This window comes from Nipponia nippon, unplaced genomic scaffold (assembly GCF_047370975.1).
Source record: "Nipponia nippon isolate SJK-2023a ecotype South Korea unplaced genomic scaffold, ASM4737097v1 scaffold_3, whole genome shotgun sequence".
Taxonomy (NCBI): domain Eukaryota; kingdom Metazoa; phylum Chordata; class Aves; order Pelecaniformes; family Threskiornithidae; genus Nipponia; species Nipponia nippon.
Window position 1 is genome coordinate 34374318 of NW_028262347.1, and position 25026 is coordinate 34399343.

General features: G+C 42.0%; 1 protein-coding gene across 2 annotated transcripts; it reads right to left on the reverse strand.

Moving 5' to 3' along the window:
- Positions 1-36: 36 nt before the first annotated feature.
- Positions 37-23288, reverse strand: DBX2 (developing brain homeobox 2). 2 transcript variants are annotated; one of them, XM_087766181.1, is made up of 4 exons: positions 22580-23288; positions 9732-9827; positions 4870-5057; positions 37-1926 (listed from the first exon to the last, which is right to left on the reverse strand). In XM_087766181.1, exons 1-4 carry the CDS (start codon positions 22914-22916, stop codon positions 1624-1626), a joined length of 924 nt encoding a protein of 307 aa, XP_087622307.1. In that variant the 5' UTR covers positions 22917-23288; the 3' UTR covers positions 37-1623. The 2 variants fall into 2 exon arrangements, with proteins under 2 accessions (XP_087622307.1, XP_087622306.1); XM_087766180.1 differs by having other exon boundaries at positions 39-1944.
- Positions 23289-25026: the final 1738 nt, after the last annotated feature.

The window sequence follows — 25026 nt, forward strand, 5'->3', positions numbered from 1 at the left end:
CACATGCACAGAATGACATATAGTGCAAGACTAGGACTCCACAGTTGACCACTTAGAAGGCAGGACATACACAAGGCGGGACACAAAACTTGCCTGATCATGCATAAAATGTATGATACAAGCTTCATCACTGCAATCTCAAGTTTTTTAGCTGCAAATGTATCTAAACTTCACCTCCCAGATAATACAACGCAACAAGGGGAATAGTAGATCATCTACCAAAAGGTAAAATGTTAAGTAACAATTGTATGGCTTTTTGAAAGATGTACAATACAGTTCAAAAAGCTTTGGAGCTCAAGGCAAGAATAATTAGAAACATTCATGGCATGTGTGATGTGGAAAGCCAGAGTAGATTATCATAATCATCTCTTTTGACTGTAAAATGTAGGAATCTGCCAGAAATTAAATAGTCCCTATAAAACCATCATGTTCTCCAAAAGGTTTTGCCTGTAACATAAAATACCTTTAGTCTTTCTTTTCAACAAATGCATTCTTAAATGTATGATAAAGAAGAAAAAGTTCTGCTCACGTTTTGAGCTATAAAGCCTTGCAAATAACCAAAAAATGATACTTAAATTCCTTAAAGTGGATGAAGCAAGCAAATCATTTTAAGCAGTTTTAATAATACACAGAATACTGTCCTGTCTTTGATACAGACATATGCTCATGTGTACTTATTGGCACCAGTATAAATAGGAATAAGTCAGGAATAAGGCTACTACGGTATGCCATCTCCGCAAGTACTTCTCTGAAATGGCTGTAATGGCAGTTTTTCCAATTATAGTTCTGTTGCTTAACACATTTGGGCTACAATTCTGCATATCGCCATTACAGTTTTGAAATACAGAAGAGATTACAAGAGATTGCACTAACAGTCTGACAAAAGCCACTGAAATTCAGAGTTAAGAATGCTGGAAGGTTCATCCACAGGAGAAAAGACAGGAGTTAGTGAATTGCATTTCCCAGTACGCATTCAAATCAAAGTGATTTAAACACGGAATATTTTATAGGGTTGGTTGGCTGTCTTTTACTATTGCATACTTTACTAGGCTTATGAACTGACCTGTGACCATGCTATTTAAAACTAACTGAATACTGATGTAGGTGAGGACAGATGGAGAAAACATACTAAAAATGCTTGTGTTTGTCTAATATGAACCTATTGTGTCATTTAATGAATTTCAGAAAGAACCCAAAGCAACTTACTATCTTGAGGGAAACAGGGTTATTCTTATCTTGTGCAGAAAAGAAATTGATGTCTGACTGCAATGAGAGATAAAAGTGATTCTCTATCAGTGTGTTTTTAATGAATATCGTATACAACGCAGATGTATAAATCAGAGCACAACTTCAGCTTCATGCTCTTCACTTCATTTTACTTACCATCAGTTCCTACTTCACTTTTAAGGTCAGTACAAGACTGGAAAAGACACAAGAAAAGACTGAGTATTGAAGAATACTTCTTAAATCATTAGTTGTTTGTCATTTTAATGGTGTTAGACTTTAGCAAATTTATGAGGCATAAACTAGTTAGCTTTACAATGTCCAAATATTGTTAGTCTTAGAAGACTGCTCATTCGAAGCCTGTGCTCTCCACTCAATTTACAAACTGCCCCTGTTTCCTTAGGCTGATGATGTAACTGCCTTATTTGCAGTGTCTTGATCAGGATACAAATACAGTGGGCTCTGTGATGAATTTGCTCTTGGAGGTGGTTGTGTACTAGTCAGTCTGTCAGAATTTCCTGGAGAATTCTCCCTCCACCTTGGACTTGCCTGCTCCTGAGACACTTCCCACGCAGATGGGCACGGGGAGGTAAAATTCATGGTGGATCGTGAGAGGTAGTTCTCCTGAAGACCTTCTTCTTGGAGGCACCTGTTTGAAAGCACTTCTTTTTCTTTGGAGTTTCGCCATTTCATCCTTCGATTCTGAAACCAAATTTTCACCTGTTTGCAAGTTAATGAGAGTTTATTATCATTCTTTTCTTTAAACAACTTTGCTCTAAGAAGGGTTTTTTTAAATTTCCATCCCCTTAGTTTCATGTTCCTTCCTTATTCATTGTTATAGTAGATCCAGTGAAGCTGACTGATTGACATTACCTGAGGATTTTCCCATCACTATTTACTACAGCTGGGCCAAATACTCTCCTTGACTTTCACCACCTCAAACAAGTGATTATTTGGCTTAGATTGGAAAAAGGACAGCCCAGTGGCTAGGGATAAAGCAATTTCCTATAGTAACATCCTTCTAGACAGAAAAGGATTCTCAAAGTAAATTAGCATCGTCATTAACAAAACTAAGTGATATTACTGGCGATGTGAAGCCTTCTGTTTAAAAGAGGCTCTCAGAACTGTGACTGTCCCATTCACAAGCATAGCTAAAAACAGCTTAGCCATATAGCTTCAAAATGTGTGTTGTGACATATGACACAGTAGTGAGGATTTGAAGACATTTTGTCTGCCTGACTACTGTTTTGCAGGAGTTTACTAAAATCCATGTGCTTTTGAGATAAAATCAATTTTTCAAAATCTTCGAGTTGCAAAGCTTGATCACGAGCATTCAAAGGCATTTATGAAATGCTGGAAAAAGCTTGGGGAAATATACATCTAGGAACTGGTTTTACATAAAGAGAAGAAATGGGGGGGATCAATCAAATTATTCAGATTGTGTTCTATTTTCCCTTAAATATTTGCATTTAGTTCTAGTATTCAGGTACTTGATAGGAAGACAAAGGGGCTATGCTTTCAAAGGACATCGAGGTGATGGAGTGTGTCCAAAGAAGGGCAACAAACCTGACGAAAGGCCTAGAGCATGAGTCTTATGAGGGGTGGCTGAGGGAACTGGGGTTGTTTAGTCTGGAGAAAAGGAGGCTGAGGGGAGACCTTATTGCTCTGTACAACTACCTGAAAGGAGGTTGTAGCGAGGTGGGGGTCAGTCTATTCTCCCAAATACCAAGCAATAGGACAAGAGGAAACAGCCTCAAGCTGCGCCAGGGGAGGTTTAGATTGGATATTAGGAAAAACTTTTTTACTGAAAGGGTAGTCAGGGACTGGAACAGGCTGCCCAGGGAAGCGGTTGAGTCTCCATTCCTGGAGGTATTTAGAAGATGGGTAGAAGTGGTGCTTAGGGACATGGTTTAGTGGTGGACTTGGCAGTGCTAGGTTAACAATTGGACTTGATGGTCTTAAAGGTCTTTTCCACCTTAAACGATTCTATGATAGGTTTGAGAATCATTGCCTTAGATGGCAGGTTCCGTTCCTCCAGCACAACTCGTCATAAAATTGAAGAAGTAACCTTCACAGCAACACCTCTTCCTTTCATGAAGGAAAAAAAAAAAAAAAAAAAAAAAAAAAAAAGACACAGGTATCATCTGGTCTATCATTATCATGAAATTATTTTCCTGCAGTGGCAGTTGTTATCTATGTATTGTTCCATTATTTTTTACTCCCCCGGGCTCTCTTGAATATCAAGAGCACAGAAGAAAAACTCAAGGAAATAGCTGTAATGTAAGGAATTTGACTATATATTGGGAAATTTTTAGGCAGCGCACTGGTGAGTGCAATTCACATTTTCATTGAAGTAGTTTATCCTGCAGAGATTACAGCTCTGTTCATCACACTGAGACGCACCACACTGTGCTGCTTTTTTTGTTTATCGTTGCAGTGCTTGCGACAGAGTCAGAATCATTCAGGTTGCAAGGAAACACTACAGACCACAAGATCTAACCTCCCATGCAAAGCGGGGCCAACTGTGAAGTTGGATCAAATTGTTCAGGGTCTTGTCAAGTTCTGAAAATCTCCAAGATAAAGATGATGAGAGCTCCCATTGCCATTCCCAGGCTTTTCTGCCCCCGACAGCTTCCGCCATACGTATCTTAAGCACTTTCACTCCTGCTGATGCAAGAAAATAAAATTGTACTGTCACTCTCTTACTCTCTTTCAGCTGTACTCTAGAGATCTGCCTCTACTCCAGCACCTTAAGAATCCCACCTGCCAGCAGCCACCACGTTCATTTTCTGCTGTTACATGCCCTCACAAACATTTTTTCCAGTTTCTTTCAGGTTTTGTGCTCTTCAAGCCAGGCACTTTTCCTTTGTTTTTATCTGCAGCTAGGTCAGGGCCTGAGATTCCAGATTGGGCTACTGCCATTCGCCACCACCATTAACATACTTGTTCAGTTAGAACAGCTCACTGGAGGTTATTAGACCCTCAGCTAAACTCTAAAGTTCTGCAGCAGGCCAACTCACGCTCGTGTGAAAAATCCTATGAAATGTGAATTGGCAAGTAAAGTGGGAGTATTTTAGAAGGTCAAGCTGCAAAGTTTTTCCTTCTAGAGTTTCTCTCAGCTCTGAGGATCTCCCTCCTTGTCCAGATAACTTTGTTTCTGTAGGGATGGTTGCCTGTCTCTTGGGGCAGAATGGTTTCAAAGTGCTGTTGATTGCATTGTCACTAGCTGTCACCTGCAAGTGCAAAGGGTGCTCAGAGGAATGCAGGAGGGCTCTATAGTCTGCTGTTTTCTGCCTGGATCACTGCCTATCAGGCAGTGGGATGGAGCATAGTTCCCTACGCCAAAGCTCCTCAGGGGACTCTGTCAGACAGCAAAATGGGAGTTGGAAATGAAATGCAGAGGTCATGTTTCTCCCAGTTTGTGTGAAAATGGAGCGATCAACTTTTGAATGTACACCTTCAGGAAATAAACCAGGTACCCGTTCAAGCATTCCTTGGTTAAAACTGCCATTGATTTACTGAGGTCTTTGCTCAGTGAAGCAGCTCAGGGCTGCCCTTGTGCTGCTCAATTTTCCTCCTTCAAAGCCATTTTAAAGATTTTTCCTCAAAAAGACACGAAGTCACAGATGTTCTGTCATTCCTTACCTGAGACTCCTTTAGACCCAGGTTAATGGCCAGTTTCTTCCTGTCTGTTTTACTGATATACTTCTGCTTCTGAAACATTTTCTCCAAAGCTTTCCTCTGGTCTTCGGAAAAGACAGCTCTTCTTAATATTCCTCTCCGGGCTTTGGAGTTAGACTCCTGGGTCAGAAGAGGGAGGACACTTTCCTCTCCTAGTGGAAATGGATGAGAGTTTCACATAATATCTAACACATATCAGAGAAATATTAAGTGCTGTTAATTATAATGCTAGCAGACTACTGTCCCACTTTTGATTTGTTGGTGTTACAAGTGTGTCGTAATGCTTCAGTCATGTTCATTAAGGACTAAATCCTTACTTGGATCTAGAGGTGTTGTCAGTGGTCAAAAGTCTCGCCTTGACATGGTAAAAAGTAAATCAGATGAGTTCATAGAGGAACATTAACACAGGGCCCATGCTACTGTAAAATTCAAATATAGTCAGGAAGAAACTTTTCCACTTTCCTTTGCACGTTATCATCGCTGAGTAAACTGCAGTAAGTTTTCCGGGGAGTTTATTTTCTCCTTGTGTGAAATGTAGAACCAGATAAAAGTGGTCTGATTCAAAGAAACTAAATAGGCTTTCCTTAGTTTTGTTTACTAACGAAAGGCTTTCAGAGTGAACTACTTCTCAGAAGATCCCTGGCCATTCACTTATTCATTTGGAAACCGCAGCAATTTCTTTATTACAGGATTTGGGGAGTACTTGAACTTACTCTTTTCAGCCTGGTTTCTAAGCCTTTGACATCTCATACCAAGTCCTGGGAGGGCAGTTTTCAATTAATCCAATCACATCCCCTTGATCCTTGCCTAGAGGGAACCTTACAGCCTCAAATTTGGGGGGAAATTCTGCAGTGCAGAAGTAGAAGTGTTCGCATTGTCCCTTCATGGGCCTCACAAAGAGCACAGAAAACCCAAATCCAGATAAATCTGTCGCCTTCCTCACACCCAATAAAGCCTAAAGCCATAGTGCTTTCCCATGCTCCCTCTCCCCTAGAAGGATGTGGTGTATGGGGAGCAGTCCCTGGTGAGGCTCGGTACGCCTCCAGCACTCCCGGCTTCCCCAGCTCCTTGCCCAGGGAGCAGTACCAGAGGCCAGTTGAATAGGGCCTGTCACCAAGCACTGGATATGCTGCTTGCACAGGGCAGTTGCAAGCAGGCCAGGGAAGAGCTGCCCTTTGATTCAGAAACCTGTGCCATGGCTATATAGCCACTGACACCTACCATCTTTCTGTGAGAGGGCAGCCACGAAGATAGCGTTAGTGTGTACCATGTGCAAGTTAGACTCTACAGGTGCGAGCTGTCCTCCTGTTGTCCACCTTTCCATCTACATGGGCCAAGACTGCCGTCCCAGTTTATAGTTACAACAGCTGCAAAGGTGTGCTGCTGTTTGATTTCTGTCAAGGATCATTTTCATATCGAAGCCAATGGCAAAATTCCCATGTAAAGCAGATTTTCTAAAAGATTGCATATTCTTTCATGAAAAAGTCTATCTATTCTAGTCAGCTGTAGCTGGGGGGGGGGGTGTGTGTGTGTAAATACATTTGTTCAATAGATATAATGGTCTTGAAAATACTAATCAAATCCAGATGCAGCTTTCACAAACTGTTTCTTGGGGTTATACCACATTTCAACTTCTGTGTATTTTACATATATACACATGGGTATGTGTATCTTCAAACACCCACAGAGAAACAAACATACATATACAGAGGATAGTGTAGAAGTGTGTGTATATAATGAGAAACTAAAGTGTCTATGTGTATGTCTTGCAAAGTTGACTAAATACTTTCGTGGTGCGTGTATGACTGGTTTGATATTACATACATTACCCCTGTATACTGCCTCCAGCTCTGACCAGTAGAGGAAGAATATCAGAAGCTGAGCAAGTGTACAATGATCCTTCCCTAAAATACACTGCTGCTGTCAAACATTACTGATTTAGGGACCGTTGCATTCTGCTAGACGTGCCTTTCTTGAATTTTTCTACACTTCAAGAACCCATCTTTATATTTGTCCCCCATAACAGCCTCTGGCAAAAAGTAATTATTATGATTTAAAATGTTACAGTATAAATAAGTCTAAATTTATACAGATGTATTTCAATTTTCAAAATTATATCTGAGACCAGATAGAAAAATCATAGCCTACTGGTTACTATCCTGATATTTATGACACAGTGAGACACAGTCAGACTCCATCCAAACCAAAATAAACTATCTGCAGAACAAAAGTCAAAATGCCACAATGGAGGTTTCTGCAAAGGGCAAGCCAGGTTCATATTTCTCTGAGGAGTGCATAGCCCCCTCACGACCCCCACCCCGAGCTCCCATCCTGCCTATGAAGCTGGGGGCAAACACTGGCCCTTCTTTCTCAAGCATGTTTTCTCTCCTTCTTGCTCGAATTTGGTGAATTTAGGTACCTTTTTCTAGGTAGCCTCCTAGCAGTTTCTGATGAATGATCAGCTATTCTCAAGTTTACTGGAAGGTATAGTCTGACAGCAGAAGAGCTGGTATCTTCTCTCATCCCCACCGTGGGACGAGAGACACCAGCGAGGGAAGAGGCGTAACAGGGCTGGTCTTTGCCTCCTGGCCTCCATTCCACAATGGAGTTGTCAGCCAAGGACAGAGGACGCCAGATTACGTGACCCCTTAAAATTTGTCTTGCCTGACTGGTTGTTAACAGTCAATCAGCAAAGAAACAACCTCCTGCCGGAGCCCCCAGGCGCCAGTTAATTCCCGTACAGGCAGTATGTAGAGTACAACACCTGTATTAGACTAACTTAATAGTGAAGAATCTACATACTCTAAGGCACAACATGTGACTGATTTTAAAAGATTAACTAAACAAAATTTAATGATGAGCAGAAGGCTCACAAGCATTAGCAAACAGCCACTGGGTCAAAAAATTTGAAACTCTTGTTTGGGATAATGAATACTCACCCCCAATTGACTAGCCTAGAGATTTTTTTTAAGAATACCCCATATTGCAAAGTGCATTCCAACTGTTCACACAAAACCTAAATTTCGGTTTGTGGATGAAAAGAATTTTCAGTACTTCAGGATAGGCACTCGTTCATACATTACAACAATTCTACCAAAATGAAATAAGTCAGTTTGCAGCCTGTCGCTCTGAATGTGCATGAAAACGTTTAGTGTTCTGCTGACATAAATGTGAATCTGTTACCAACTATTTCCTATGTTGCTGGTTTGATTTTTGTTTTGCTTTGGTTTTGGTTTTGTTTTTTTTTTAAGTCTTTCCTTTGTATCCTAATATATAGTGATAAATGTCCTCTTAATCTGTGGAACAATCTTCGTTTGCCTTCATGGCAGAGACCACCTTGAAGGAGCAAGTAAAAGCTTTAGTCATGGTTTCCATTTTTTCATTTGAATTCAATACATTCTAGTTAAATGGACAATTAATAGGTCACTTCCAAAATAGTAGTGTATCAGTCCTGGTTAATAAACAATCCCCACAGTTGATAATGGGCCTATGTATTCAGCAAGTCCCTGTATACACTCAGCTCATCCACTAAATCCCTTTTCAGGTAGACAGGGTTATATGGGAAGATGAGCTAGAATGAGTCTATAAAAGTCAGTTTCATTCACTGCTTTATTTTTCAGTCAAGTGCTTTAAATGGTGTCCAGAAAATCTCTTGGAATGTGAGACAGGAGAAAAGACTGGCACATAGAGTATTGCTTTATGGCCATACAAAAGGGCAACTGACCCTTGCCCAGGCCCTTTCAATGTGAAATGGTTCCTAAAGTTCATCTGCACAGTGAAAAATTGTGGTGAGGTCGCGTGTGGATGAGTAAAGTGAAAGTGGTGATTGGTCATGGTGCTGTCAGCCATTGTAGGAGAGCCGGGGCCATGTAAAACGCTCTGTGGGAAAGTGTCAGCCCCCTAAAGAGGTGCTCAGAAACTTGCAGCTCATTAAACTGCCAGCATTTGCTGCCTCACTTGTCAAGAATCATTCAACTTAGCAACTGCCCTTCTGAAACATTCATAAAACGCATGCATGTAGTCAGGAAGGGACTGAATGCAACTGTGATAAAAAAGTATATGCTAGAGCACACAGAAGCTCCAATTTTCATTTGGATTTGCAAGGCGATTTGTGCTTTTTCTCCATTTTGAAGGGCTAGGAGATGCCTCTTCTGTTTGCACTCCTGAGCCATAAATGCATAAAATTGTGAATATCCACTCTTACACTATAGCACGCAAACTTCACAATCAAGGTTAAATTTAGATTTGGATTAAATGGAGGCATGTGCCAGGTCTTAATCCTGAAAGTAGGGTGTATTCTGGCCAAAATTCTCTTCAACTTACTTCTTCAGTTTTTTATATTATAAATAAAAAAGAAAAACAAATTAAACATGTGCATGCATTTGACTGCTAGAAAATGAATGACTGTTTTATTTAAATAATGCTAGGGCTTCATGAATCATAATTTATCCCTAACAGACATTAAAATGCAGCATCCATTTTAAGATCTTTCAGCTCTTTTCTTTTCCTATTTGTAAATGTTTATTGAGACAGATTTTTAGAAGAGTTACTGATTTTAAAGAGTCTTTTCTAGAAAACTGAAAACAAGGAGCTTTCCTAGGTTAGCTCTGTCTGGGGGTCTCAATGCCATTAGAAACCTCTCACAATTGTTCAGTGTACTTAAGTTTGATAAATCTTTGGAAACCCTCTGAATAGGATTGCTGTGATTTTACTAAGGAATTAGCTGCTGCCATTGCATCACCAATTAGTTTTCCAGAACACATTAAATCCTGCTGCTTTGGTTTACAGAATAACTCAAGCATTACTGATGAAGCATAAAAACTTACTTGGAAAAGCAGTGGGGGATGCAGGGTGCTGACAGGACCCACCGCAGCATGCTGAGTAGAATGGCGGGGCTCGGAGAAAAAAGTGTTTGGAAAGAGCTGCAAAGAAAGCATAGATCTAATTGATTATCCATTGAGCTTCGGTGATATTCATAACAACAGTCCTCCAAAAAGTCAGTGTGTAAAGTCCTGCCCCACAAGTTCTTTTTCCTTTTTTCAAGATGGTGATATTTTTAAGGCAAACAATGATAAACCAAGTAATTGCTCTTTAATTTAGCAAGGTTATTTTACATGTGTAGCTTCAATATAATATGCAAAACTCTCAATATATTTATCATAAGAATGAAACTTCGCAGATTTGAAATTTACTTCCCTAATTGCTATACTTATGGGTTTTTTTCCTCAATATTGGGATTGAGCACATTGTTTAAATAATATATTGTCAAAATAATTAGTATAATGCATCTGAAAAAGTTATTTAAAATAACTCTAGTAAGCGTGATATCCTAGAAAAACAGAATCTAAAAGTGAATCCTGTTTCTTCTGATTGTACTCCAATGCTGTTATTAGTTATTATCAAACCAATAAGGACTTCAAAAAATAAGAAACCTTTATAAATAAATTCTATAAAATGCAGTAAGACGATCCAGCTGAGCTCTACAGGCACATACTACAGGGCCTGATTCTACTATCCTGACGGTAAACTCGTTCTTGCTGGGAAAGTGCTCTGAACTTAACTAAGGCACTTGGTGAAGAAGGTTCTGCTTAATACAATAAAAAATTGCAAGATCATCCCACAGAATTAGGTAATACTTGGTAAAATTTCTGTAGAATTTTTGAACCAATGAATCACAAGTTTCTGTTATGTCTAAAAAGTGTTTCCAAATCTTAGAAAGGTCTTCGTTATCTAATAATCCCTTAATTTTTTTCCATAAAGCCCATGGGCTTTTCCATTAATCTTAATTACCTTTTAATTTCTGCTCATACTGGTCAACTATTAACCTTGGAATATTTTTTTCTTTTGAAAATAGATATATGCTTGCTTGAACTGTACACTTGTAAAATGTCATCAGCATCAAAACATTTATGTCACTTTCCTGTTTTGGTTTAGGTAGAAAATAAACAGCTCTATAGCCTGTACTGTAGTTTGTCCAAATCTGTAGAAATAACCTGATTAATTAAAAAAAAAAAAGTAACTGCACACTTAGATTTAAAAAATTAAGAAATCAATAATCAGTAAGATAGATAAATAGATAAATGTATCTAAGCCATGTTATTAAAGGTTTTTCCACTGGAATTAAAAACAAAGATCATTCAAAATTAGGTTCCCAAGTACATCTTAGGGCATCATAATAAGCTTTCTGAACATCAAATCTGCTGATCTTCCAAAGCAACAAACTAGGCTGCAGAAGCCTAACTCTAAACATTTTAAAAATATTTACCTCTATTTTTTTCTGAATTCATACAAGGTTAGGTGAAAATTTCTTCAACTGCAATTACAAACTGATAAGCGTTTTATTACTACAGCTTTTCATCAACACTTTGCTGTTTCTAATGAAATATAAATATACTCCAAGAGGAACTAATTGCCTATATTTGAGGTGTATGCTTGCTAACCATTTACAAAAAGGAATGATTTACATCAGGCATTAGTATTCTAAAGCTTCTCTTCCACACGAGACCATCAACTGTGGAACTGGGCCCTAAGGAGCTTAAAGGGGCTTCAATGCAACTGGTGGGGTGTCTAAGTTGGAAAGGATTTGACTAACTGAAGAAGCACAGGAGATGGAGAAGGTAAAGACCTGCCAGATAATCTCAGCCATCCTCCTTGACATGAGAACTTGTTCTTAACAATATATTTTATCTGCTGTTCATGTTTTATCCGCTGCAGTTCCCAAACTCCCAGGTGATGAGCTTTTCCTCCCATCCTTGGGAGCCACACTCCTCATGCCATTAGCCAGTTTCCCATACAGTCAGGTAAAACTTTCCACTTCTAAAAATACAACTTAGTATACAGAAGGTGCCGCACTCAATTCTTTTGCTTCCTTTACACATCTCAAATATTCCTTGGCTGCCATAATGCCCTATTCCCTTTAATCATTGCCCCAGCACCTTATTTATGCCATAGAATTTTTGTCAGCCGTGTTGGCCTGTCCTTGATATTCCCTATTATAGTTTCTTAACTCTCTCCAGTTCCTTGCTCTTTTTTGATAATGTGGTGCTCATAATGATATGTGAAACAGCCAGGAGATATCTGGATAAATCAGAATTGAGTAAGCTATTGCTTCAGATAGATAGCATGCTCCTGCAAATAAAGATAGAGGAATATGAAAGGATAGATTTTCTCCATTCACTAAATCTCTCAACAAGCGAGCCGCACGCATAAAGGCCATGAAATGGATCAGGGTCAAAACATGAGTCATTTTGCTTAAGAAAACTCCAAACAAGCCACATATTTCCATAGATGTTGCTGGCAATGATTTAATGCACTAGCACAGCACCATGATGCAAGCAGTAGAGATCTTGGCACTAATTCTGTTCAAGTCACTGGAAGTCATGCTTCTGGCTTTCTTGGGCATTTTACTTAATTCCCTCAACCAACTGCTGTCTTCTACGCCTGCATGGTGTATACCCCTTTAAGGCAGAACATTTGCTTAAGAAATAAGATGCAGGTGATATCCTCATACAACTCCAAACCAAGTGGTTCCTGAGACCATTTCTCAAGACTGATTTATTCTGAATCCTGTGGAATAACAAATGGCATTATGTCTCCTTAAGCCCATAGCCAACACATATGTCTAGTTTATAAACTTCTTTAATGTGATCCAACTACACTGATGCACAAGTGAATTCTATGTTAAGTGTACCAAACCACATCCCCAGGTCACGCCTACTGAAGCCGTTGCACTCAAACCAATGTGTAGCAGTTACACAGAGTTACATCAGTAAAAAAATCTGGCATAATACAGGGATACTCAACTCTACCTTGGGAGCTCTATGTAGAGAAAAACTTTAATGCTTCAACCTAACATATCCAAGTATATTTTTTATCTTTGATAGAAACAACAGAAAATATTCATCGTGTTAAATGGCTTCCACTGTCTGCATGAAACTGCATTAACAGAATGAAAATGGCTCAGAGAAAAATGATATATTTAACGTCTATGTATTTCAGAATTATACCGTGATTGTACCTGTAGGAATGACACAATACCTATCAGTGCTGAAGACAATATACAGAAAGAATTGCCTATGTTTTTATTTTCTGTTCATATATATCATGGCCACTCCACCAATATGTGTTGGTCAAGCGATCGGAAGCAAACATCGTTTGCTGTTCACATAAGGCTAAAAATTGCTGAAATGGCAGAATATTAGTTCTGTATTCATTGGCTAGAGTGAAGTACAGACTAACCAAAAGGCAGCTGTTGCTTTCAGCCATGTGGAGTACACATTAACCAGGGGCCAAATCCTAATAATTTGTATTCAAGATACATAATTCTTTTTCTGCTTTGCATTCCCATTTCATAAACATGGAGACTGTGTGGAATGAAGCATTTCACAAGAGTCAGACTTTACAGGTTTAGCTTTACAGATGCATGAAAATAAAATATCAGAGTACGGTCTACATGCCTTGTGGCACTCCAAAAATTGTACTATATGCTTTAAAAACAATTTATCAGGTCATAAATATAAAAGGATGAAATAGCTAAAATTAAATAAATAATTTATTTTTATTTTTTTTTCACAAAACATAAATTCTTTTGACACTGTTGCTGCATGGAAAATTTTAGTAATAATGCTCATTTACATTCAGCTTTGTGAATAAAAAGCATTTTACAGACAATAAAATGATACTAAACATGCAAATGGACCTCAAGTTCATCTAGCGCTAAAACTCAAGAGATTAGTTCAGATACCTACATTTTAAAATATACTGCCAGCTCTGAAGAGATTCTAAATTCAAACGCCCTCCCATACTAAAAAGTCATGCTGACTGTGGGACCAGAAGTTTTCCTTCCAACTATCCACCATTTTGAGAGTAAGGTAACTAAGTACAATTCCATTCAAATGGATATGTAATTTTAAAATGGCTTATTATTAAAGATACTGTTTACTTTTCCTAATCCTAGTGTTGTGAAATGACTCAGGAAATAGCGTAGGCCGTTAGCCATCAGGAAAGAGGGAAGGGGTGAAGGAAAAATGGCTATTGAGGAGAAGTGAACCGACGGTCAACTTCTGGTATTACCCATACAAGCCTCCACATGCTGTTAGTTTGTTGGGTTTTTTTAAAGCTAACTGATAAAAATGTGGTATAAACCTGTCAAGAGAGCTGAAACACCTCCAAAGAATGATTCAGAAAGCTGCCTAGAGCCAGCTAACAAGAAACAGTAAGCACAGGAACAGACAGACCTCAAGCTGCATGAACACTTTAATCTCCACGTATTGCTAAGCCCACATGAACTGCTTTCCACAGTGATGCCCAGGCCCCAGCCCTGGCAGGCAAATTAAAAATGTTATCAGTAAAATGATCTCATTTCATCTGAGAACCTTGGGCGGTTTGTGCCCATGAAGTGGGCACAAGTAAACTGCAATTTCCTACCTACATCCGTTCTTGGCAATGATTAAAGCAGGCTTTTGCAAAGCTGCAGGAAAGTTTCATGTCATGAATTGCTCCCTGCAAACAGTCCAGCAGTGGCTCTGCCAGGTTAGTGTTCCAGCTGAGCCACATGGCACCATTTCTGCTCCTGAACCACAAGCCCTGGGCCTCACAGTGAACGATGGCTCTGTCCCCAGCAGCTACTGTGTTTGAGTGCAATGTTCTAGCAGCAGTTGTGCACCCCCAAAGCATTTCAGCCAGCTGAAGGGGAGCCCCTGGCCATGAGAAGGAAGCAACAGCTGCTGCCATATGCCACCAAAGGCAGTCACCACCACATGGACCTGGCAAAACTTACTGCAAGAGCCTTTGGTACAGCATCCCTCAGAGCTGGCTCTCCTGCACTCCCAAAGTCACTGTCTATTCGCTTCCCATTCATTTCTGTAAAACACAACCGCATGAACACTCAAAGGAAGTCAAGCCAAAAGGGCAGACCAGAGCAGCATACACAGATCAGTTTTAAAATACTGGCAAACCTTCATAGAAAGGGTTTTGAAATTCTAAATATATATTTTTAAATCCTACACAAGAGGCGGATGTGAGAAGTGGGCTTGCATTTTTATGTTGGGTCTCAGTGGGGCTTTCAAAAATCAGAAAAGCAGTCACACCAAAAAGGGCTTGAAATGTGCTAACAGCATGATCATCATTTCCTTACATCTATAGCAATGCAGTGGTTGACAGAGTCACGCTGCGGATTAGCTGAGATCACGCGAATCACTGTCAATTTTCAGAGGCATCTCTCACATGCCTTCTTAATTTGCTGTACATGTATGACTGGTTTTTCTCCGTCTGGGGAAACATGGGTGCCTCAGACTGGTGACAATGCATCGTCAGATTTCACCTCTGTGACAACGCAAAGCAACAACCAAACCCCACACTATTTGCCAAAGACTCCATGGGTCTCCTGGTGTCAGCAGGAAAGGTGGATTCCACCCTCTCCATGCGTTGTACACAGCCTTGCTATTGAGAAGAAAGATGGGGTTCTGGAAAGCTGTGGATTTACCAGCTTCGTCTCCAGCTTTGTCCTTCTCCTGAAGGAGAGGCCCGCACGCTAGCGTGCCCCACCACTTTCTGCTTACCAGTTCTTGTCAAAAGGGGCATTACTGTCACTTCTCTGTTTAAAAGCTCAGTGTGTTGTCTAAGCTCCTTGTATGGGACTCCTGTACAGTCAATGAGAAGAGATAAGTAGCTCTATATAATGATTCATCACCTTAAAATAGACATCTAAGAAGATAAGTTGTGTCATCCTCTGGAGGCGTCTGTCTTGACTATGGATTAGACAAAGTATTTAGACAACTAGATTAGACAAGACACCTATTTTTTATTAAACAGCTGAATTACTGTGACATTCTTCTTATCCTTCATAGGTAACAACAAAAGAAAACAATCCTCTGTACAGCCATAAAGACTCTGTAAAAAATTATAAAATTCAGCCATAAAGGCACTAAAGTTATTTTCTTTGATTTTAAACATATTACAATTTGTGTAGAAATAATTTCCTCAAGCAAGGCAAAATTAGGGTCATATGCTGGAAGAGGACAATTCATTGTTTTTTCATTGTTGCAGCCCTAATTAGAAATCTTACCATAGGCCAAAATGCACCAATTATTGCAGTGGTATGCACTGATTAGCTAAAATTTCCTGCCTGGATCAATCTTTACTTGTTGCAGTATTGCCAGCTCCAGCCAGACAAAAGTCTTAAGATCAGCTTAGCATTGTTAGAATGAAAAAATAACAAACAGTAAATTCTTCTCCTTTTTTTTAAAAAAAAAAAAACAAATGAGGTTTTTAGTCTTTTTACATTTGTACAAGGGAAGTCACAAGATTCCAGGGGTGGGGACTTCAACAACACCAAATTGTCCAAGATTCATGCAGAAGAGGTAAAATCCTCAACATACATACCAAACACCTCAATGGAATTATGTGGCATAACTTCAGAAAAAGGCAGCCTCTCAAAGGAAACTTTCATGAGCTTTTCAGCACAAAGCAAAGGCCGCTTATCCTCCAACATGATGACTCACCTCAAAGAAACACAGCCCAAGTTACCGAAAATATTTAGATGCCTAACTTTATAAGGATCAGGGTCTACGTATCTGACATTTGAAACAGCCTCCTACTGCTTTATATACCGCACTTGTTTTCATTTTGAAAAAATTACCTACCCAATTCTGCTATGGGTCATGACTGACCACAAAAGTACCATTTAGAAAAATTAGAGTAAAAGCTATTACTGCTGCATTATACAAGGATGCGTTAACACCTTCGGTGGGCAATGGAGGCAGAGAATTTGCCTTCCAAAACTCAGAGGCATTTGTTAATGCAAAAAAATCACAGTACAATGAAACCTGAAATCTGCGCTCAAGTAGAGAACCTGCCTGATGAGATTAATCCTTATCACATTCATGTGTCTTCTAAAAACATGAAGAATATACTACAAGATTTCAGAAGACCAGCTCATTCTGCAATACAAAATACATTTTACGTAAGTTAATTCACTAACTGAAGGCATGACTGATTCCACAGTTTCCCCTTGGTGAACTGCTTTTCTACAAACCCCCACCGCTGGTCTTCCTAGTGCAGCTTTGAGATCTTCTGGCAGTGCTTAAACCTTACTAAGGACCAAACTCAGCATCGTCTTCCTTTCTCAGAGACGGCACAGCAAGAGTTGCCAGAGGGAAGAGTACTGCCCAGCCAATGCTCCTATGCCCTGCTGAGCCCAGACTGCCAGACTGGTGGCAGGGTTGGAGTGTAGCTGGCACTTGTCTGGCTCTGGCAACCTTACAATGAGAACAGAGATTTGTCCTTTAAAAGCCATTTTGCAGCCACTCTTTTAAGGTATGCTAGGCACCCCAAAATGATTCTATTAAATGGCTCACAAAGTTAACTGGAAGCAGGAAAAGATGCTGCACACAGTCTGTGATTTCTGATACTTACAGAAACTTCTCTGCTCCAAAGACAAACTTTTAAAACAATGAAGGTGTCTCAGTGCTCCTGGCAATCAGGGCATAAGAAAGATGACAAATAGATCTCCCTACCCTAAAGAAACTTTCTATCCCCAGAAAACACCAACAAAACGGGACAATCCTGAGACTTGTTAGTCAACTTGTTGCCTGAGCAAAGGTAGCACTTTCCAGAGGTTAGTGCAAGCCTAGAGGGAGCTGAGAGGAAACACTCGGCTCTTTCCTGTCTTTTATTTTACTGAAAGTTAGTGTTACATGTCGCTTGAGGACACACTCTGGCTGCTAGTTGGTTTGAAATCAGTAACTGATAGGCATTTATTCACTAAGAGGGGGTCCAAAATGAAGGGAAAAGATCACTTAATTTCAGTAATTCAAGCATCTCCTGGTTGTCATAAAGAAACACAAGAGATTTTACTAAAAATGGGCAATAAGGTATATTGGTTAAAATAAGAGTGTTACAGGATAGAATCGCTGCCATCACCTGAGGGGGTAAAAACTGACACTGGTCCGAAGAGTTAGCCTGCAGAGGAAGGCTTAGTTTTATTTCCCTGCAATGCTACTGGTTTTCTGTATTACCTTAGGCAAGTCACCTCACTTCTTTTTGTTCCAGCTCCTCCTCTACGCAGTAGAAATCTCTCCTATCTCACTGGCACATTGTGATGATAAATGCATTAAAATGTAAAGTACTCAAATGTTACAGAAAGAAAACCTACATTGATATCACAGATGGATGTTTATTATTCTAAGTCAAATTTATGTTTATGATACACTTGTTGTTCTAATTGCTTTCTTTTGTGTTGCATGTACTGTACTTTATTCTGCTCTATTGTATTCTGATGCTTTAGGCAAAAATCCCATAAGCTCAATTTTTCAGCAAGTTTTGCAATGGAAGTATCTCACTGTTACATTTATTTGTTTCATTGCACTCTTCAGTTTCCTTTCTCTGTTAATCTGTCAAAATGCCAAGATGAAAGCAGAAAGCCAGATTCTTGCCACGTATGACTGTATTCATGGTCATACCACTAATGACCACATCCAGACTGTAAAGCACTTACTGTCATCCTCCTCCAGGGCAAACTACTTGAGAAGAGCAGAGATTTTCAGAAAATAATTTCAGGTAGCAGAGTAACTTCGCATTTTTCAAGGAGGTCACACTGACCTGGTGTCAGCCAATACGTCTGGAAACCAAGTCATGAGGAAAGATGTGGAGTGGACCTCTTTAAAGCACCTGTGCTACAACAGATTCCATCTCAGCATCCTCTGGATAATTTTCCTATGTCAGAAAACACTGAGGAAAACTGACAAGTGTTCTCATTTATCCAGAAGATAATGACAGAACTGGAACACAAGGAGAGGGACCAAATCCCAGATTAGCAAGCAGAAATTGAGGCCTTCCTCCACACTTAAGAGTCTATCAGTTTGCTCAGAACTTTTATCTGGAGCTTCCCTCATCCTTTAAGAGGCAGTGCAAGTATAAGCTGCATAGCTGTAAGATGTTTCACTGGAAAACACTGCTTTACAACAACAGCACATTTTTTTAAAGTTTTTAGCCAGGAAGAACACAGTCTGGGCATCCAGTGTTTAAAAAGCAGAACCAGATTCTGCAATGCTTTACCTAGTCAGGGCTACAAATACACATTGTATGCAAAGTTCTCACAAAGCAGAAGACAGCATTACGCATTTATTTTATCAAGACAAAAGGTATTAAAAGAGAAGAATCAGGCCCATAGCACACGAGTTAGGAGAAATTCAGTTCAGCTAGACAGAAAAACAGTGGTCACCATGCCTGCTGAAGCCGGTGAGCCCAGTTCAGTGTTTCATCACCAGCACTGGGGCTTCAGACCAAGATGCCAGAAAGCCTGCGGGAATCCCAAGCTGGTATAAACCGGCGTACCACTGCAGAAGGCAAGTGAGTTTATCGTCTAGCAATAATGCTCCTTCTGCTTTTCCTTCTGAAGTTTTATGCAATAACGCTGCTTGTTCATGCTGTTGTACTCTTAAGTCAAAATAAATGAAATCAATTTTAAAAACCTATGATTTGATTACATCTCATTTTTTAAAATCTGTGTAAGTTAATCTTTTACAGACAACAAATACATTTCTTTCAAACCCACTCATTAGATGATATATCTTACGGTGTGATACTTTGAGAGTACATTTTTAAGTTTTTCATTTATGATAATTTTGGAGGAGAACTCAAAATACGTATGCAGACAAGCACTTTAAATGGTCAAACTAAATCATTTGAAACTTTTAAATTATGGGAATGGAAACTTGCTGATAAAACTGCTGCCGAGAAGTTACAAAGGGAAAAGCTACCATGACCAGATGTCACAGATCAGGAGTGCCATCTCACTCGCTCTCTTTTGCAGCCATGGGTAAGAGTTTTTCAGTTTACAGAAAGAATACAGGATTTTCATTCTTTCGCACTTTTATGGAGTGTTAAAAGGTACCCTAAAATGGAGTGCTTTCTTCATGTCTTTCCTTGATAGGTGCTGTGGACACATGTTGGTTTTGGAACTGTAAAAAGGTTCAGCTTGTTCAGTTCAGTCCCCGGTGTGATTTTATATTCCTTCCTTTCTGAGAACTTTTGGTGACCTCACCAGGATTTGGGACTACACGAGCACTACAGATTACTGATTCAAAAAAAATCTGATATTTTTCAATTCTCTCTTCTATAGCTTTTTTTTTTTTTTTTAATTTTAAAAATCCTGGATTATGCCAAGCTAGTTTGCTAGAGCACTTTTAGTCCCCACATGATCTATAAACTACTTGCTAGTTCAGAAAGATTAAAAAAACATGTTGCTTTATCATGATCAATAGCCTTATTAAAGACTTAGACCAAAATTTTCCAAAATGCCATGTGATTTGAGGGGTCCAAATAGGAAAGAGTTCATTCCTCCAAAAACTCACAATAATCAGTCAATACTCACAAAAATCAGTAAATTAAAAAACCCTAACTAGTACGGATTCCTTAGCTAAAATACCTTCATTAGTTCCTGAAGGCTAAAATTCTTATTCTGACAAAACACTCTTTTGCCCTATCACTGCGTAAACAAGAAACATAACACACAGCCTGACTACCCCAGCCTTAACTCACAAATGCAAGTGTCCAGTCCGAACAGTTCCCCCAGCGTACACTTACACTAGAGAGCAGAGACTCCTCAGAAACCACAAAACCTGGCTCAGCAGGACAGTTCCAATCTAATTTACATTTATGAAAGTTCAGACACCTAAGCGCCCTTATCACTTTAAGACACATAAGTCAGATCAGAATCAACAGATCCCTGTTAGAATATATACATCTTTGTTGTACATCATCTACATTTGCAGGAGACTTTTTTCCCCGAGTGCATAACATGAGGAAACCTAGTATTTCTCACTGCTCAAATGGAAGAGCCTGGTGCTTTTGCCCAAAGTTCCCTCTGAAATCCCTGGGAGCTGTGGGATCAGAAGAAACGTAGGATCGGACTCCCAATCACTAGGCAGACCTGCAACACTTTGCTAAGTTCACAAGTACCACTGTAGGCCAATCAAAGAAAGAACTAATCCTGGAAGCAAACATTTGAAAAACTCGGCACTTAGGAACTTCTGTAATACTTAGAAAGAGTTTACCTATAGAGATGAGTGCTGGGGCATCTGCTATCTCCTTCTACGCGTGCTCTGTACACATAAACGTAGCATTTCCTCTAGAGCTTTTTTTGGGTGGGGGAAGAACATGCACCTAATTCCAGAAATACGACACTTGTCCTTCTTCCTGGCCTGGCCTATAGTTAGTTAAAATAAACATGTTTAAATAACTGATATGCTTAAGATAACACTTAGGGCAGCTGAGGTCTGGAATATTCAGAAACGTTAACGTACACTTCTTTGACTCTCTCCTGCCTACCTTTAAAATACATCATGCTAAAGGATCAAAAACTCTTGGATTTTGCAGAACAGTTTGTAGGATTTAACTGAAGTAAAATTATGCTTGAAATATTGGTCTGGTTCTAAAACGAGCCTTTTGGCATCATACCTTAAAGCCTTACTTCAGAAAATAGGATTCTGTTTGTCTTATTTCATTTTAAGTACATTTAAAACTGCATGATCATATACAAAAAATCTGAAGACAGCACACAAGGCTGAAATACATTGATATATTATAACGGAAAGGCAAAACACAATATACACGGTGAGTCTAATACCGGATTTTATGAATTAACTTCGAATTCAACTTCAAACAGTTCCATGACTGACAAAGTCCGCGTTCCTAAAAATGCTTTAAAACGCTATTCATGTCCAGACAGAATATATTTATATGAAAACCGGCACATTCAGGACACAAAACCTGTTTTGTATAACCGTGTGTCTCCAGCGCAGGGACGCAGCTTACTGCGGGCCCGCTCCACAGAAGCCGCAGCCTCCCCCGCGGAGGCCGGGGAACCGGTCAGGCCGGCACCAGCGCCACGTCTCTCACCGCCTCGGAAAGCGCCGGCTTTTACTGCAACACCGCACCGAGCGGCTAATTACACACCTTCGTTTTGTCGTTGTTGGTTTTTTGGGGTTTGTTTTGCCCCTGGTTTTGTCAAAACTTCCCGCAAATTGCCTGCTTTGCTTGAATTAATTTTCCTCTTGGTAGGAAGAACCCGGTCCCTCACCCCTTGGTGTCCCCCAGGGACGGGGCACCTGGGGAGGCGGCTGCTGCCTCCCGCCTCCCGAGCCGTCGCTACCGAGGGGGGGTCGGCACCGCGCGTCTTTCTCCCAAAACTCGGAATTTCAGACCTTCCCGGAGCGCCTGGCCGCGGAAACGCGCTTTTACCACCCCTTCAGGCTACGAAGAGCTACTAGACCTGAAAGAACTGCGATTAAGGGCCGTTAAAAGCACCCGTCACTGCCGGCACAGGGCTCTGCCGCACTCGCTACCACAGGTGCGCCGGCCCGCGCAGCTGAAAGCCGCCGCCCGGCTGCCCTCACGACCGGTCCCTCGCCCGCGCTTCGGGGTCCCGTCGCCAGCGGCAGGGCCAGAGCCCCCGGCCGGCAGCACCCCGCCGCGGGGAGGGCGCCCCGGCGGTACGGCACCCAGCGGGGCACGGCGTCCCGCCGCCGCCTCCGGGCTCCTCGGGGCGGAGGGGACGGGCCGCGGCTCCCCCCGCCGCCTTCCCCGCCGTGCGGAGGCGCGGGGCCGAGCTCTCGCAAAGCCCCTTCTGTCGCGTCTCCCCGGCGGCGGGACGCGGGAAGGGGCCGGCGCTCACCTGTGGCCGCCGGCGGGAAGACGCCGCCTCTCTCCGCCGCCGGAGCCCGCGCTGGCGGGCGGCCGCTGTCCGCCGCGGAGGGGTTAAGCACTTGAAAAGCCCATCTTGTCGGGTAGGGACCCCCTGAGGGGCTGATTTGTTCCGCCGCGGGGCACAGCTTGAGAGGGACGGGGCTGGCGGGGAGGGGACGGAGCTGGGCAGGGCTCGGCGGCGCCCCGGCCCGCAGCAAGTTCTCGATGAGGAAACTTTTGCCCAGGTTGCCGAAGCCCGGCGCCGCCGGCAGGTTGAAGAGAGCCGAGGAGCCCACCAGGTCCCAGTACAGGGCGCTGGGTAGCATAGCGAGGGCTCTTAACCCCCTTCGTCCTGCCCGGCCCGGCCCAGCCCAGCCCGGCCGCCGCGGCCCCTCACTGGGCTGGGACGGGGCGCCGGGCTATGGGGCCGGGCGGGCTTGCGGGGCGCCTCCCCGAGGGCTGAGGGGAACCGGAGCGGAGAACTCGGCGGGGCTCTCCGTGGAGACGCGGCGCGCCTCTTCGCCGGGCTGGAAGGTGTGTCCAAACGCATTCATTATGTCAGCCGGGGGACGGGGAGTGATGGACGCGGCCAACAATGCCGCCTCGCCCGGCAGCCCCCCGGGGGAAGGGGGGTAGGGCGGGGAGCTCAGCGGCCCCGGCCGCGTCCTGCCGCGGGGGTGGCTGCCCCGCGTTACCCGCTCGCCCCCCCCCCCCGGGCCCGCCGCCATGTCGGGAGGCCGGGGGCGCCCGCGCCCCCGGCCTCCCGACATGGCGGCGGGCCCGCGCCTCCCGCTGTGGGGCTGCACCTGTGTGGAGGGGAAGGGAAAGGCCTCCCTCCCGGCGGGGAGGTGACTCCGGTGCTGGCCGCGGCGAGATCATGTCGACCTCATGATCCCATGAGGTAATGGGAAGATAGTCATTAGCTCACTCCCTCTGGGCATTTTTATCTGGCCTTTTTTTTTTTTTTTTTTTTCTCCTGTAGTTACCCCCCGACACACACGCATGCTGGATTTTCAACATTTGTCTCAATAAATCTGGTTAAGATCAGCGCGGCGTTGTTAATCATGTTTTTCTGGAGATGTACGACGATGCTTTCTGTTGGCGTAAACATCCTTTGGCAGGGGTGGCTCTGTCCATTTCTACTTCCTTGCATGTATTCTTATTTATTTTCTTACAAACCATGTAATGTGGCAAAGATGTCTCATTTTCCAGTTCAGACACACATGCAGAAAGTTAGAATTGGATGCTGTTCCAAAGACCTGAAAGCATCTCCCTGTTTTGCAGAGAAATCCTTGCATTTCAAAGCAGCTGTTCGCCAGTCTCGTCTCAGGGATATTCCTTGCAAAATCCTCTGGAGTAGGTGTGCCCCTTATTTTTGTATAGCAGTAGGGACATAACCCCTTGGACATCAGGGTAGTTCATAGCTAAAACCAGCTGAAGAAGTGGAATCATCCGTGTCCTCAGACAGCAGACGGGAAGGATGGTTTAACTGCTGCAGCGCTAAGTAATACATTGGGAGATGTGAATTAAGCGCTTGGATGTCCCAAGCTTTTCTTCAAGTCCTTGGGTAGATTGGCCCTGCCAGAGTTTGGGCACTTACTCCATTGGCACCAAGATGTTATTACCTGTGGTGAAGGGGAACCTGAGAGTTGATAAGGATGCTTCACGCCAGGGGCCCACGTAGTCTGATCTTCTGTCTTCGACAGTGGCTGCGAGTACGAGGAAGAATAAGACCAAGGCGAGCGTATCTGATAGTTTTGCACTGATATACTCCCATTCTTAAACTGTTCTCAGCTTAAAGGATTTCCACAGCTGAAGCACTTACATTTACAGATCTGAAGGCCTTCATCTTTGTAAACTCAGGGTATTAATGCAAGTATTTTAGCTGTGAGCATTTTGAGACTGGAGTTTCCTCTTTCCATAGAAAAGGACAGAATCTAGCCTGGTGGATCCCAGAGTACATCTGAAGGTAATATACATCATTGTAATATTAAGAGGCAGAAATATATATTTATCATGTTTCTAAGGAAAAGAAGCAAGTCTTCCCAGGAGGGCACCTGCTTTTGAGCATTGCAAGTAGCTGCCTTTCCAATTACCCCTCGTAAATTTATTCACACTTAAGGGTTTATTCTGTCTTTCCTTTCACTGACCAAGTTCTCACAGTTCCCAAGGGGCTGAGACACTGAAAACCATAATTCAACACTTGGGAATGTGCAGTTAGTCCATCCAGCTGTGCTGCATGAATAAAAGGTATTCACCAAGGAAAAGATGGTTGTCAAAGACAGTAGCCTTCAAAGACAGGCTTGGGGTTTGGTTTCCTCCAAAGCCATTTCTCATGCCAAAGTGGCTACTATTGTGTTAATTTCAGCTGTGTAGTTCAGTGGAGTATGATTACCAAGTTGCACGTTTCTGTGAAATATAAGCCCAGCACATGTA